General features: G+C 60.8%; 1 protein-coding gene across 1 annotated transcript in view; it reads left to right on the top strand.

The window, feature by feature from the left end:
* Window positions 1–11,576, top strand: part of LMF1 (lipase maturation factor 1) — a 43,461-nt gene extending 31,885 nt beyond the window's left edge. Inside the window, exons 4-8 of the mRNA XM_028111920.2 lie at window positions 9,119–9,302; window positions 9,440–9,593; window positions 9,783–9,966; window positions 10,687–10,799; window positions 11,127–11,576. Of these exons, the coding sequence (XP_027967721.2) occupies window positions 9,119–9,302; window positions 9,440–9,593; window positions 9,783–9,966; window positions 10,687–10,799; window positions 11,127–11,301 (810 nt within the window). The 3' untranslated portion in view covers window positions 11,302–11,576. The remainder of the gene's footprint in view (window positions 1–9,118; window positions 9,303–9,439; window positions 9,594–9,782; window positions 9,967–10,686; window positions 10,800–11,126) is intronic.
* Window positions 11,577–14,127: the final 2,551 nt, after the last annotated feature.

The raw sequence follows: 14,127 nt of genomic DNA, 5'->3' as shown, positions 1-14,127 counted from the left end.
AAGCACAGAGTTTACTTCAGGGTCACCAAGCAGGCATTGTGCGTCCTCTGGGCTTGGACAAATGTATAGTGACAGGTGTCCGTCGAGGTGTCACAGAGTCCCTTCTGCCCTGACAACCCTCTTTGCTCCCAGACTCATCCTCCCCTCCCCTCAAGCCTGGGGCGGCCACTGACCCTTTGCCGTCTCCGTAGCTCGGCCTTCTCCAGAATGTCTCGTGGCTGGAGTCGTCTGGGAGGTAGGCTTTTCAGATGCGCCCCTCACTTAGTAACGTGCATGTGAGGGTCCTCATCTTTCTGGCCTAAGAACTCACTCTTCTGTGGTCTGGGTGCACCACAGTTTACACATAAACCGACCAGACCTGACTTGAGGGCAGAGCCATGACTGGGCCGGTGAGCCCCCACCCTGGGCGGGCAGGGGCGTGGTGCTCCATGCCTGCCCGCCCGCCTGGAGCCCTGGGCTCCCATGGTCCCGAGCCAGCAGGAGGCGACTCCAGGCAGAGACGTGAGCAACCCTGACAGGGTCCACCAGTGTGGGCACCACCTCGTGCTGGACCCTTCCCTCCTGTCCCAATTCCAAGGCAACTCAGAGGATCCTGCCCTGCACAGCCATGCCAGGAATGTGGGTCTGCGTGACTTTGTGCTCACATGGTGTCGGGAGAACTGCTCTCGGGTTGTGAGGCGTTCGTTAGCCGCCCCCCCAGCCCCGCCAACCTTAGTTGCTTTTCCAGGCTATGGACCACTTGGGACCCTCGCCAGGCTCTAAACCTGCCTGGGCCTGTGGGGACCGGTTTCCACCTATCGCTTTCTCTCCCCAAAACCCGAAGGCTGGCTTTAACAAATGCCAACAAGAAGCAAACTGTCCTGTCGCTTGAGAGAGTAGGTGAAGGAAGTTTGCGCCACCAGAGCAGATATAGAGGGTTCAGCTCCTGGAAAGTAGAATTTGAACCGGGGCTCTCAAAGTGCCCTTGTCCACAGCGCACTTGGCAGGGGTCCTGCTTCAGGGTAACCACTAGCTAACTAGACCCGGCTCAGCAGCAAGTTGGAATCCCGGCCCAAGGCACCAGTGTCTCCACAGCACACGGAGGGGCTCAAAGCTCAAGTGTGGATGGCTCCCAGCAGCCGTGTGGGTGGGCCCGAGCTGGCTCTGGGGTCTGCTGCCTAGGTGGGTAATGGTGGACAGTGGGTGGCATAGGAGTGTAGGGCAGGGCCCGAACTGGACCTCGTCATCCTGCAGCTCTGGACGTTATTCCAGAAGACCGGCCACACACTGGCCTTTCATCCCCCAAAGGCCCTGGGAGCCCCGGGTCCAGGCACATCTCTGGGGTAGTGCTGTGGCCCTCCGAGGCCCGGTCTGCTGCCAGCTCTGCAGAACAGAGAGGACAAACGGACAGCTGGTCCAGCTTCCTCCCAGGCCGTGTGGGGTCTCAAGCACGGGGGCTGCAGGGCAGTCTCACGGCAGGAGCTTGGCTCTCAGGGAGCACTGCGCTGTGCCGGGGGGGGGGGGGGCGGTCACTGTGGGGAACAGTGCAGTGTGGGGGGGTTTATGCGTTGTCCTGACAGGGGCTACATTTCTGTCTCTGCACCCAACACCCCGAGGGACATTTCTGGATCTGTTTGTTTCCGTTCATTCCTTCGGGAGAGGGTTGAGGATGTGAACATGCTCCTCTCCTCCTACACTCCGTTTACACAGCTGTTCCGGAGGGTTCTGCAAGGCCACGGGTCTGTTGTCTACTTGGAGAGGTGCACGTGAGAACTGATAGGTGAGCTGAACTGCCCGGTCCGAGATGCCCCTGCCTTCTGACGTCAAGCCTTGAGGCTAAGGGGGAGACCCTGGCAGGGGCCAGTGGTCAGCTTCTGCAAGCAGTGGGACCGGACGCCCATCCTAGCGTGGGAGCAGGTGCTCACTAGCCAAGTGGCTCCCGGTCAGTGCAGAGACTGGTCTTATATCCCAGACCAGACTCGCCTCCACCTCCTGCCATGTCCTGCTCCTTCCACCCTCTGTGACTTTGGCCAGAGTCCGGAACAGGTCACAGTGAGGGCTATCACCATGGCAGCAGGCAGAGAGAGCTGCCTTCCCCAGTCCCCGAGCCACATGCCCAGAGTTGGAGTCCTGGGATAAATGCCCGGGGCTCCTGGCCACAGAAAGTTGCCCATGAGCACGTGCGTGCTCTCTGAGAGCACGGGCACTGAGAACCCAGCTCAAGAGTTCCAGAAACCCATCCCCTTCCTTTGCGGGGGGTGTTGCATCACCCAGGACATCTGCTCAGCATCTCCTGGGCCCAGGATTCCACCCTCACAGCTCTGCTTCCTGCCTGCTTACCGCTAGCCCTGGTCTCCAGCAGCCTGCTCCGCGCCCACCCGCAGGCGCATTTTAGGCTCCAGGGCCGGTGTGAACAGACGGACCATGGGTCTGGTCCTCTTTGGCAGAGGCTGCAGCCATGCCAGGAAAGAACAAGAAAGACAGGATCCCTCAGCACATGGGGGGCCATGCACTCAACACCAAATTCCATTTTTCTTATTAAAAACAACCATCCAGATGGATGGGGAGGTACACAGCCAGTGTGTGCCTGATGAGGGCTCTGCACCCCCAGGGCTCCATCCCTCAAACTGTGCTCTGTGGAACCCTAGTTCCCTGGGTCAAGGCCCCGCCATGTGAATGTGACAAAGTGGGGGGCAGGAAATAGGTTTGTGCCAGGGTCCCCCTCAAACCCACCAAGGGAGAGCTGGGCAGGCCAGAGGCATCTAGGGCCTGTGGGCAGCCTTTCACCACATGCTCCTATGCCCTCACCCACATAAAACTGTCAGACCTCAAGAATCCTGTTGTGCCAGAACATTCCGGGTAACGGACTTGTGGACCAGGCATCAGGGGCCTTGGCCCACCCCAGGCCTCTTCCTGCCACATCCAGGAGGACAGAGCCTCCCTCAGGAAGAAGGCCTGTGTCTCCTGCAGCATCTGGCAAGGCTTCGGGGTTGGGGCCCCTCTGTCTGGTGATTGCAGTCAAGGGGGAACGGGGGCAGCCAGCTGTTTTCTTCAAAGGCTGGAGAAGCCCCCCTCTTAGGGAATCATGGAGCCCCAGAGCAGACTCTGCAACAAAACGGGGGGGATCTGCCCAGGCGTGGCCGCCAAACCCCAGTCCACTATGACTGGTGGCCCACTGAGGGTGGCCTGGGCCGTCTGCCCCTCCAGGAAGGCTCAGGTTAAGGTCCCACACCGAAGCCACTGGGAGCCAGGGTGCAGCTGAGGGAGTGGCCAGTGGAGGCTCCTGATGGCGTTTTTTCCGGTATGCTTTTGTTGTAAGTGGAAGAGAACGGGGATTTGTGCCTTGCACCCACACCATGGTATGGGGTTGTCCCTTACACAGTGATACTTTAAGGAAACCGAAAAGATGTTCAAAAGTTACTCACACGCAGATTTGGCATTCCTGACTCGGTGTCCCTGCGTACAGACCAGGGCCTCCCCGGGGACTGTGCGGCATTTGGAGAGGCTGCCAGCGGGCGTCTTTACCTCAACCAGCGCCTCTCAGGGTGTTTTTGCCCCCGTAGTATTGGAGCCCGGCGGTGTTCTTTCGGCAAAGCTGTGCCCTCGCTCTGTGCAGGGGTCCCCCCGCCGCGCTCACCCTTGCTCGCCATGTGACTCTGCCCCTCCACCCGCCCAGAAGATTCTTCCTTCTCACTGGTGTTCAGCGATCTGGTCACATGTGCCTGGGTCACGTGTGGTTGCATAGGCTTCTCTGACCTGTGTGTTTATCATTTTCATCAAATTAGAATTTTTGGACATTTCTCGGTGTTTTTCCTGCCACCCTCCCTTGCTGGGACATGGTGCACAGTGTGTCTGTCAGGCGCCGTGTCCCGCTTCATTCTGTGCTTCGGTTCAGAAAGTGCCTGCACCTCCGTGGACTCTCCTGTCCCCACATGCGGTCGTCACTCCAGTTCTTACGTGCCCTTTTCAGCTCAATGTGCGAGTGTTCTTTATCACAGTTTTCATATTTATCTTGTTTGTGATGATGTCTTCTTGTAAATCCTTTACTTTATTCATAGTAGCTGTTTTGACATTCTTATCTACTAGTTTCAGATTTTCTCCCGCCTCTGATCTGTTCTCGTGAGCCTTTCTCTGTCCCAGCTGTGGCTCACACGTCTGCAGATCCTGACGGGCCGCTGGCCGCCGTGGGCTGTTGGTGAGGGTGTGGACGCTGTGTCCTTCTCAGTGCTGAATTCTCCCCTGCAAAGCAGCTCACCTACTCACGAGTCCGTCTCATCACGCCGGGCGGGTCTGACCCAACCCTCAGGCCTGGGCCTCGCGGGGTCTATGCTGTGTGCCTGGCTTTCCCCTCGGTGTCCACCCACATCCTGCGGGAGCTTCCACGTGCCTATGACTCCGTGGCTGGCAGACTCGAGGGCACCCAGGCCATCCCTGCAACTACTGGTCTGTGCGCTTCCTTCCTGGCACAGCACCAGCCAGCCACCTCAACCTCCCCAGCATCAAGCTCTGCCCTCCAAGGGTTCCTTCCCTGGGCCGAGGTCCACTAAACGCCTCCAGGGACAGCAGAGCCTGGCGTGGGTCTGTGTGGCCACCCAGGGTCAAGCTTTGCTTGCTCTGTCCCCCCTCCAGCTACAGCACTGCTACCTCCAGGCCCTTTAGCCTTGAGAAGCCAGTCGCCCTGGATGCAAAGTCGGAGTGTTCCTGGGGCCCCTGATGATGAGGCAGGACAGTCATGGCCTTGGGCAACAGAGGCTGGCCGCACTTTTCGGGGATGAAGGGGCACGGTCAGTGGTGGCACTCCAGCTACTGAGGGCTCTGCGTGAGTCGAGAAACTCCCAAGTTCATCCCTGCTGGGCTCTACTTGGTGGAAGTGGAAGGAAGGATGTGCTTGAATGTGTGATCAGATTATTCCAGGGAAGCAGACAGGATGGAGATGCTGGAGGAAATGGAAAGGGCACCTTGGACAGGGTCTCTGGGGCTCTCCTTTCACCCTATCCTCACTGTTGGGTGTTTGCAGATGGAACTTGGGGAGGCCCAGCGCGTGGGTGGACAGTGGGCCACGTGGTTCTGCCCAGTTCTCACGGAGGAGCCAGACCCTGTGGCTGGGCCCTCCTCCTCCATATGGTAGCTGCTGTGCAGAAACCATGTGACCACCCTGCTCCCGCAGCCTCACTTTGTTCCCGAAGAGGTGAGTGGGCGACCCCACATCTGAGCAGCCCCAGAACATGACAAAAATGCCTCACGTGCCGTGCCTTCCACTCTCAGACTGGAGGCGTGGCACTCCACGGACCGCTTTCCCTGCGTTTTCCATCTTTCAGTCAAAACGCTCACACCATCTTAACTTCTAATTCATCCTGGGACATGAGAGACCGCCAGAGCCTGCATGTTGCTCCACTGGGGTGTCCTGGACCCCCTTGGGGAGCTTCTGTAAGGTCTACCAGGAAGCCCTTGGCGCTGCTCAGTCTGTCCTCCCTCAAGGGTTTCTCAAACCCATCTTCTGAAGCACCAATTCCCATTTCAGCGATTCCCGTCTGCTTTTCACCTGATACTTATGGCTGTGCTCCCTGACACAGGGGCGCCCTTTCAGATTAGCGGTTTTGGGCCTGAGTTTCTGTGGGGTCTCAGGCCGTGAGGGGCCAGGGGCAAGACTGTGTCTCTGTATGTGCGCAGGCTGGGTTCATTGCACCTGCAGAGGTTGGCCCACGGCCACGCCGCTGCTGGGTTTTTCACTGGTAACGGTGGCCGTGTCTCCGGGAGGTACGAGGCTCAGAGTGGGGGTGCAGGGCTAGAGGCGGGTGTTGGTGGTCAGCAGTGCGAGAGGGCTCTGAGGGGCAGGTATGAGGGTTCCCCACGTGCCTGGTGCCCCACCCAGCACAAGAGAACGGAGTTCGGGAACGCACCCCACTAAGGGCTGTGGGGAAGGCGGCAGGGTCCCCGTCTCTGTTGCAGTCGGGTCATACAGAGCAGTGGAGGGAGCTTGTGCCCCCCCCCGCCAAGCCCCAGAGAGCTGAACCGAGACCGCCAGTCCCTCAGCATCTTGAAAGGGGTCCAGATAGAACAGACCACCAATCGACACCAAGCAAAACATGAGAATTTTCATGAGAAGGTGCACAGAGCTGCCAGATGGCCAAGACTCCCGAGAGGAGGAGCCATAGCCGAGCTTCAGGGATACTTGCTGACACCGCTGGGAGAGACTGGGGAGCTGAGCAGAGTGTCAGGGTCCCGCCGGCCTGGGGAGACAAGTTGGGAGGTCAGCCCCCCCCCCCCCGGGGGGAGGAGGCACAGGGATGCGGCGTGCAGCAGACTCTGGGGAGGAGCCCGGCGTGCCCAGAGCAGCCCGCCAGCTGGGACCACAGCTGTGGGAGAGACTGCGGCCCAGGGGCTGTTAACGTTGCAGACAGTGAAGAATGAGAAATCATTATTTGGGGGCTCAGAACCAAGAACACTGGTTTTCCAAATTAATCCTGGGAGAGCCATGAATCCACATATCTCATGTCACACCTCGTAAAAAGCCGTCGTAATCCATAAAACTGACGACCCATCGAAAGCACAGTTCCTCCTGCCAGACCCTCATTAGGTTGGCATCTGTGACCTCACATTCCTCCCCGATCGCCAGGATCAGGACCCGGCTGTAATGAAAATTCAGGAGTTACAGGGCTGGGCATCAGCTGTCTCGCCTGCTGCAGAGAAGAGCTGAGGCAGACTGGCCCCTGGCACCTACGGTCCGTCCAGGGAGGACGAGTGGGACCCCAGACAACTGGGAGGTCTGACCTCAACACCCCACGCTGGGCCATCCCACGGCGAGGCCACGTCGCCACACCAGTCCAGTCACCTGCGCAAGGAGATGGCCTGCTCTGCTTGGTGGACAGCCGTGGGCTTGTGAAGTTCGTACTTGTTGCAGAAATACAACCGTCTGGTCATGTGTGTGGACACACTCTGGCGCCTCTGGGGTGATTTTGCAGTGTTCTGGTTTCATCTTTTTCTCAAAGTCCCTCCGGAAGCAGGTCTGTCTGGCCACTGCCCAGCTCACCAGGTCCCATGCCCATCTTCGCTTCTCCCTGGGGCCGTGCGGCAGCTCGTGAACACCTTAATGGCCTCCACCCCTGCCCCGTCCTGGGGCCCCTTCTCCCTTCCTGGCACAAGCAGAGGGCCGGCTGCCCCAGAACCGAGTCCTGGTGAGGAAGAGCCCTCAGCCTCCCACCACACGCAAGAAGCTAATTCACAGCTAAACATCACTGCCGGACCTGCGACATCAACGTCCCAACCTTTCTCAGGACACACAGCAAGTTGTGAAGCTTTCAGAAATTGGGAACTTGTAAGTCCATTAATTAAGCCCTCCCCTTCTAAAGATGCCACCGCGTCATGAAAGCAGCTGCCTTAGAAGAACGGTGGCTTCGGCGCCTCCAACAGGCCCCGTCCCATCCCGCAGGCGCACCAGGTGAGCCCGTGAGCTCCGTCCAGGCACAGGGCAGCGTGCCCCAGCTCCACACACACGCGCCACTGGGCGGGTCTCGGACCCAAGCTGGGACACCGCGGACGCCAGGGCTTGGTGCCCACCAAGTTCAGGAACAGGCAGAGTGATAGGCGACAGAGGTCAGTTCACAGGTCGTAGGGTGGGGGTTGGGGACTGCGGTGGAACCTTCTGGATTTTACACGATTTACATGAGAGTCGACATCTGTCAAAAGCCTTTGAGCTATATGCTTAAGATGAGTGCGTTTTATTGTGTGTTTCAATGAACTTGACTTAAAAAGTAAGAATGAGGATCTGCCAGGAATGCGTGGTCCGGGCTGCTTCCTCACTGCCTGTTCCTGACGGGTTCCTGAGTCCATGCTGCTCCAGGGGAGTCTGTTCACACCTGGGGAGCCACACCCCAGGGCATCAGGGCCTGCTCAGAGACCTCCCGCACAGGAGGCCCCCCATCGGGCGCATTTGGGCTGCGAGCCGTGCTGCCCGCAGTCTCTGAGGGCTGGCTGGATTCAGAGAGCCTGCTGCCTGTGGGCAGGGCATGGGCACAGCAGCCTCCCCTCCTCACCCTCTGGTGCCCAATGACAGGGTCATAAGCGGGCCAAAGATGTTATTTCTAAGTCACTAAAACAATGTACACAATGTGCAGCTGCTAGAAGGAACTTTCCAGAAGTCCCCCCTGAGAGGCGGCTCCAGGCTGCAGCCCTCCAACGGCCAGCAGCTCGCTGGGAAACAGGCTGGGGGTGTGGGGAACCCCCAGGGTGTCAGCACTCCGTCCACCCGGAGACTCTCTGACCGTCGCTCTTAAGACCAAGATGCTAAGTCGTTTTTAGGGTGAGCCTTATGGGAAAACTGCCACCGTGCAGTTAGTACCAAGTCTGTAGATGAGCACAGCGGGACTGGGACACAGGGCAGGCCCATTTGGACTTCCTAGACCTCCTGTCACCCCAGACACTGGCAGAGCCAGCCGGGCCTGCTCAAGGCCTCTGAGGAGGGACAGCGGCCAGCTCCGTCTTACGGAGCCTAGAGAGTGCAGGAGGTCGGACTCCGCGAAGCCACACCTAACCCAGCAGACGCCCAGGCCGGCCTCATGTGTGGTCACTGTGGACGTGTCTGGTGGGCTGCTAGATGTGCAGGTCAGGGCAGCCAGACAGGTGCCCCCTCACCCCTAACTTCCAGGTGAGCAGCAAGAGCCTCGTCCACCTCCCACATGACTCAGGCACAGGTCCCCGGGGGCTGCTCCAGACCCGTACCCACTGACAGTCACCAGAGCACTTGCCTCAAACACAGACTACAGCATCAAACCGCACAAAGTGGCCAGCTCCCAGTTCTGTGGGTAGGAATCGGGCAGCCTCCGAGGCTGGAACCGGGGTGTCTGCAAGCTGGGTCCTGCTCAGGGCTCTAGCAAGAACCCTCCCCGGAGATCAGCTGAGGCATGGACACGCGTGGGCCCGGTGGTCAGAGAGACGGGCATGCAGCCTGTGGGGAGACAGGGGCCCGGCCCTCAGGCACCTCAAGAATCGGCATGAGCACCGTGTCTGCTTCTCAAAAGGCTGGCCCTGCAGGCGTTACTGCCCCCCACAACAGCAGCGCAGCCACCATGCCCTGCAGAGTCTGCTGCGGGTGTGGTCCTCGGCGACTCCCCAGGCTCAGGCACTTCCCCGTCCCCTCCAGGTGGTCCTCATCATCAGCGGGAACCTGAGCTTCCTGAACTGGCTGACCATGGTGCCCAGCGTGGCCTGCTTTGATGACGCCACTTTGGGGTTCTTGTTTCCCTCCGGGCCCGGTGGCCTTAAGGACCGAGTCCTGAAGCTGCAGGAGGAGGCTGCCCGAGGGGCCCGGCCCCCCCTGCGATATGGTGAGTGGACAGCCAGCCCACTAGACAGTTTCCACATCAGCCTCACAGAGAGACCCGGCTTGGGAGTAAGGGGCTGGCGAGGGTCCAGGCCCAAGAGCAGAGCTCACCCCACCATCCCCCTCTCTGCCCCCCACCAGGCTGCATGGTGCGGCGGGCAGTGCACATGGCGCTGGGCATCCTGGTGGCCTGGCTCAGTGTCCCCGTGGTCATCAACCTGCTGAGTCCCACGCAGATCATGAACACCTCCTTCAACCCTCTCAGGATCGTCAACACATACGGCGCCTTTGGGAGGTACGGGTGCAGCCGCTCCTCACCCCATCCACTGTGTGCACACATGGGACCCAGGGCCCTGAGGGAGCCCCCCCCCCGACCCTCCAGGGGGCAGCCCCTCACCCTGGTCGGCTCCGGAAAGAAACCAGGGTGCAGAAGCATAGCAACTGCCTTCGTGCGCCCAGAGCCCCTGCCTCGGTCTCCCCGCAGCATCACCAAGGAGCGCACGGAAGTCATCCTGCAGGGCACAGCCAGCCCCAATGCCAGCACACCGGATGCCGTGTGGGAGGACTACGAGTTCAAGTGCAAGCCGGGTGACCCAGGGCGGCGGCCATGCCTCATCTCCCCCTACCACCACCGCCTGGACTGGCTCATGTGGTTCGCCGCCTTCCAGGTAAGGGCCTCCCCTCCCTTCCCCTCCTGGGTGTGTTCCCGAGGCTGCGGCCACCTTGGTGGGGATGACCCAAGCGGCTGGTGGGGGTGAGGTCACTCCCTCATGTGACACTCCCATGTGACACCCCCGCCGGGCCTCGCTGACATGGGACAGGGACATCTTCACCCCTCCAGCACCGCACCCCAGGGCAGTGGGCCGGGCACACAGCATGTGGCACCCAGGACACAATCCCAGCCCCCCTGGGCCACGTCTTCCTCCCGGGTTTTTCCCTTGGTGTTCTCTGTGCACACAGGCTTTGCGTCTGGACAGCCCAGGTGGGGGTCTCCACGTTGCCCGGACACCCTCGCACAAGGGTCTATCGGTGCAGAGGGCCAGGGTGTCCCCACCAGCGATGACAAGACAGGCCTGGTAGGGCTGCCCCTGTCCCATCTGCCTGTGAAGACCATCACTCATGTGAGACCCCAGGGCTGGCAGGCGCCACCACTGAGAGCCCAGCTCCTGCTCCCCAAGAACAGGACCGCGCTGCACCAGCCCACCCCACAGAGGAGCCGTCTACACACACCTGCCCAATGAGCCAGAGTAGAGAGGGAGGGTGGGCCCACCAGGCAGCAGAGGCTAACCCCCCACCACACGGGAGGGTGGCCAGGCGGGGAGCCGAGGGTTCCCTGCATCCCTGGCTCTGTGTCTGTAGCCAGCACCCCCTCCCTTTCTCACCCCTAGACCTACGAGCACAACGAGTGGATCATCCACCTGGCAGGCAGGCTCCTGGCCAATGACGCCATGGCTGTGTCCCTACTGGCCCTCAACCCTTTCGAGGACAGGGCGCCCCCCAGGTAGGACTCCCTTCCTGAACGGGACCAGCCTCTCAGGGATCCTCCTACAGATGGACCCCCGGCCATGCTCGGGACCCCAGAAAACGTGTCTGGGTGTAAAGGTCCCCAGACTCTGGGCCAGCCCCTTTGTCACGCAATGCTGGCCTGCTCAAGGGGTGGGGGCCTCCAGAAGGCAAAGCGAGCCCCTCAATGCCAACGGAATCCAAAGCTGCATGTTTGGCCCTCTCCCAGACATCCCCAATGCAGGGCCTGGTGGTCTGTCCCTCCAAGGAGTGGCAGCCCGGCAGGCAGAGGGACAGGCTGCCTAACGTGGGGTCTCCCCTGCAGGTGGGTCCGGGGCGAGCACTACAGGTACAAGTTCAGCCGCCCTGGGGGCCAGCACGCTGCTGCAGGCAAGTGGTGGGTCCGCAAGAGAATCGGCCCCTACTTCCCCCCACTCAGCCTCCGTGACCTAGAGGACTACTTTCGGTCACGGGAGTGGCCATACCCGGAACTGGAGTAGAAGCGGCCCCAGGTCTGTGCACAGAGGAATAAAGCAGGAAGGCCCGGCCACTGGAGTGAAGTGTCGTGTGCCTGGGCACCGTTGCCCTGCACCCAGACCTCCTGGAAAGCAGGCTGAGAGAGGGGGTCCCTGGGCCGGCATGTCCCCTCCTTCCATCCTGAGTTCATCACAGAGAGCCCCATGAAGCGCGTGACCCCGTGGTGTCCACCCGCCTCCAAAGCACAGGGGAGGGCTGGTCCCCAGTCATGGCCCCTACACCCGGGGAGCTGAACCCCATCACACGCTTGGTGTGGCCACAAGGAAGCTGCCACTCCCTGCCTGTGCTCTTAGCCCCCCACATCCGTCCCCCCACGTCCAGGAGAGGCCTGGGAAAGGGAGAAGCCACGGCTCCCGGTCCTGCTCAGAACCTTCGTGCCTCCCCAGGTCTAGCCTCCAGAGGCGCTGACAGAACCCCTTTGTTGTTCCTTGGGCGGGCCACCACCTCCTCTGTGACCACGTCCTCCCCCCTGCCCCACCCTCCCTGACCTGCAGGCCTGGGCCCTCGGAGTGCCCACAGCAGCAGTTCTGACTAGATGATTCTTTGCGGGGCGATCCTTCTGGGGCCCTCTGCCATTTGAAGTGGGATGTGGCCCCAATTCTTTACTGCCTGATGTGAGCTGTGAGCAAACTGAAGTCCCACCTGAGGGGCAGTCTCCCTGCTGACCCACCAGCCAAGCACCGGGGTGGCACAGGCCCCCGCCCCAGTCACCGGACAGTCCACCCCTCCTCCCCCCCCGCAACTGTCCAGCGGGCCTTGCTGCACCAGAGAGGGTCCCGGCACGAACGAGGTGGTTCAGGCAGGAGGCCCGGCCGAGGTGGGCACAAGTGCCGGTCTGTGTGGAGCGCCCGCCCCAACAGCCCGCCTGGGGGGCCAGCCAGTCCAGGTGCCAACAGAGAGGCCGTGTTCCTGCTCGCAGGGAAACAGGCTCCCTGTGTCTGTCTCAGAACAGACTCGGCCTCAGACGAGGAGCCTGGAGCCAGCAAGTCTGCCCGCGGCAGCCGCATGGAGCTGACCACCGGCCCGCCGTGGCCTGGGCAGCCCTTCCCGGGGGGCTGTCCCGGGAGCTGTGCCGCTGGGTGGGGGCACCAGAGTGGGCAGGGGGCCTGGGCTTGGGTGGCCACCCTGCCAGCCCTTCTTGCTGCACTCTGGGCTCACTGCCACCCAGGGACTCAGAACCCCTGCCCGGGGGCTCCTCTCTGGGTCTCAGTCCAGCTCTACACCCACCCCACCCCCCCGTCTCCCAGGAACCCCTAAGAGACACACAATGCTTAGGCCTTGGTTGCATACCCGTCCTGGGACAAGACAAACATCTGCTCACCTTGGGGGCCATTGCAGGGGACTCCAGGTCCAGGCACTGGAGCCTCTGGCAAAAGGGACCCCATTAGATCTCCTCCCCCGGCCTCCACCCTTCCAGAGGCTAAGGGCCCCCCAGCCTCCATCCGAGTCAGCAGACAGAGCCTAGCCGGAGGCCCACAGCCTCCTGAGAGACTGCAGCCCTCCTCCACTCGCAGTCCTCCCATGGCTACCCCACCTCACTGAGCACAAGCCCGGGGTCAGCACGTCACCCCACCAGCCTACCAGGCCACAGGGCCTTTGCTGTGGCAGCCCCCGTGCCAGCACCCACACAGCCCACACCCCCTCCAGGGCCCAAGCCACTCGCGGTCACACACCAGGCTGGTGGGGGCTTGGCCTGGCCTGGGTAAACCGTCCACCTCACGAAGGAGAAAGGCCCAAACTCTGCATCTGCTCTGCCCGACACTGCCCTCTCTCGGAATCTGCTATTTCTTGGTCAACACAAGAGAAACTTCAGGAGATGGGGGCTCGGGGACACGGGATGTGAGCCCACCCTTCCTCCCCAGCCACCCAGGTCTGAGGTGGCCCCGGACAACTGTGTCCAGGTGGACTGAGTGCATTCTTTCCTCCCCGCTGGTAAGAAACAGACGTGGCAGAAACCGAGGGCGTCAGGCTTAGGTCAACGTGCCAGAGATGCTGCCCTCACCCTCCAAAACCCAAGGGGCGGGGGAAAGCGCCAAGGTTCAAGGGAGGGGCCAGGGACAGCAGCCCACGCCACATGTGAGGCAGGGTGTGCACAAGCCTTTGTCCAACCGTGGGGCGTAGGCATCTGCTCACTTGCTGAGAGGGTCCTCAGGCCAGAGACCCGCTGGGGCATCAAGTTCCTGGTGTGTCCCCCTCTCCCCCTGGGTCTCCTCCATCTGCACTGGGACGGTCTATGCTCTGCAGTCCCAGGCCACTGGGGGCTGGCTGCACACGGTCCGCACACCTCAGGTCCAGGGGCTCTGCAGGAGGATGGACACAGTGGTGAATCCAAGAATGTTACAGATGACTAAAATTGGCCCAAGTGGGGCCTGGGGAACCTGAGCAGTTCTTACTCATAACTGTTCCACTCAGTTTCTTTTGCAATTACCCACGCTGTTCACCACATGTCCCTGTAACTTCCATAACTCTCCCCCTCTCTGGGGTGATGGCCCTTCTCCATTCCTGATGCTTTGGGCTTTCCCTTCTTATCTCCTTGTCAGTCTCAAAGCCCCAACACTGGGTTTTCCCGTCAGCTCTCCTGTTCACTAGCTCCTTCCTCCACAGTCCAGGCATTCACTCTTTGCCGTCTTGGACTGAAAACTGCCATTTCCTTCTATTCCTCCTCCTCATCTCTAGGAAATGCGGCTAAAGACCCCCAGCTGCACTTGCAGCCTCTGCTGGACGCTGTGAACCTTCTCTGAATTCTAGAAATGTTGATTTCCCGATTAACTCGTCAAAAAAAATAGAGG

Source organism: Eumetopias jubatus, unplaced genomic scaffold (assembly GCF_037043125.1).
Source record: "Eumetopias jubatus isolate StellerSeaLion01/CBP00866 unplaced genomic scaffold, mEumJub1_p1.0 scaffold_12, whole genome shotgun sequence".
NCBI classification, from domain to species: Eukaryota; Metazoa; Chordata; class Mammalia; order Carnivora; family Otariidae; genus Eumetopias; species Eumetopias jubatus.
The sequence above is the reverse complement of the archived record's forward strand: the minus strand, read 5'-3'. Positions and strand labels throughout refer to the sequence as shown.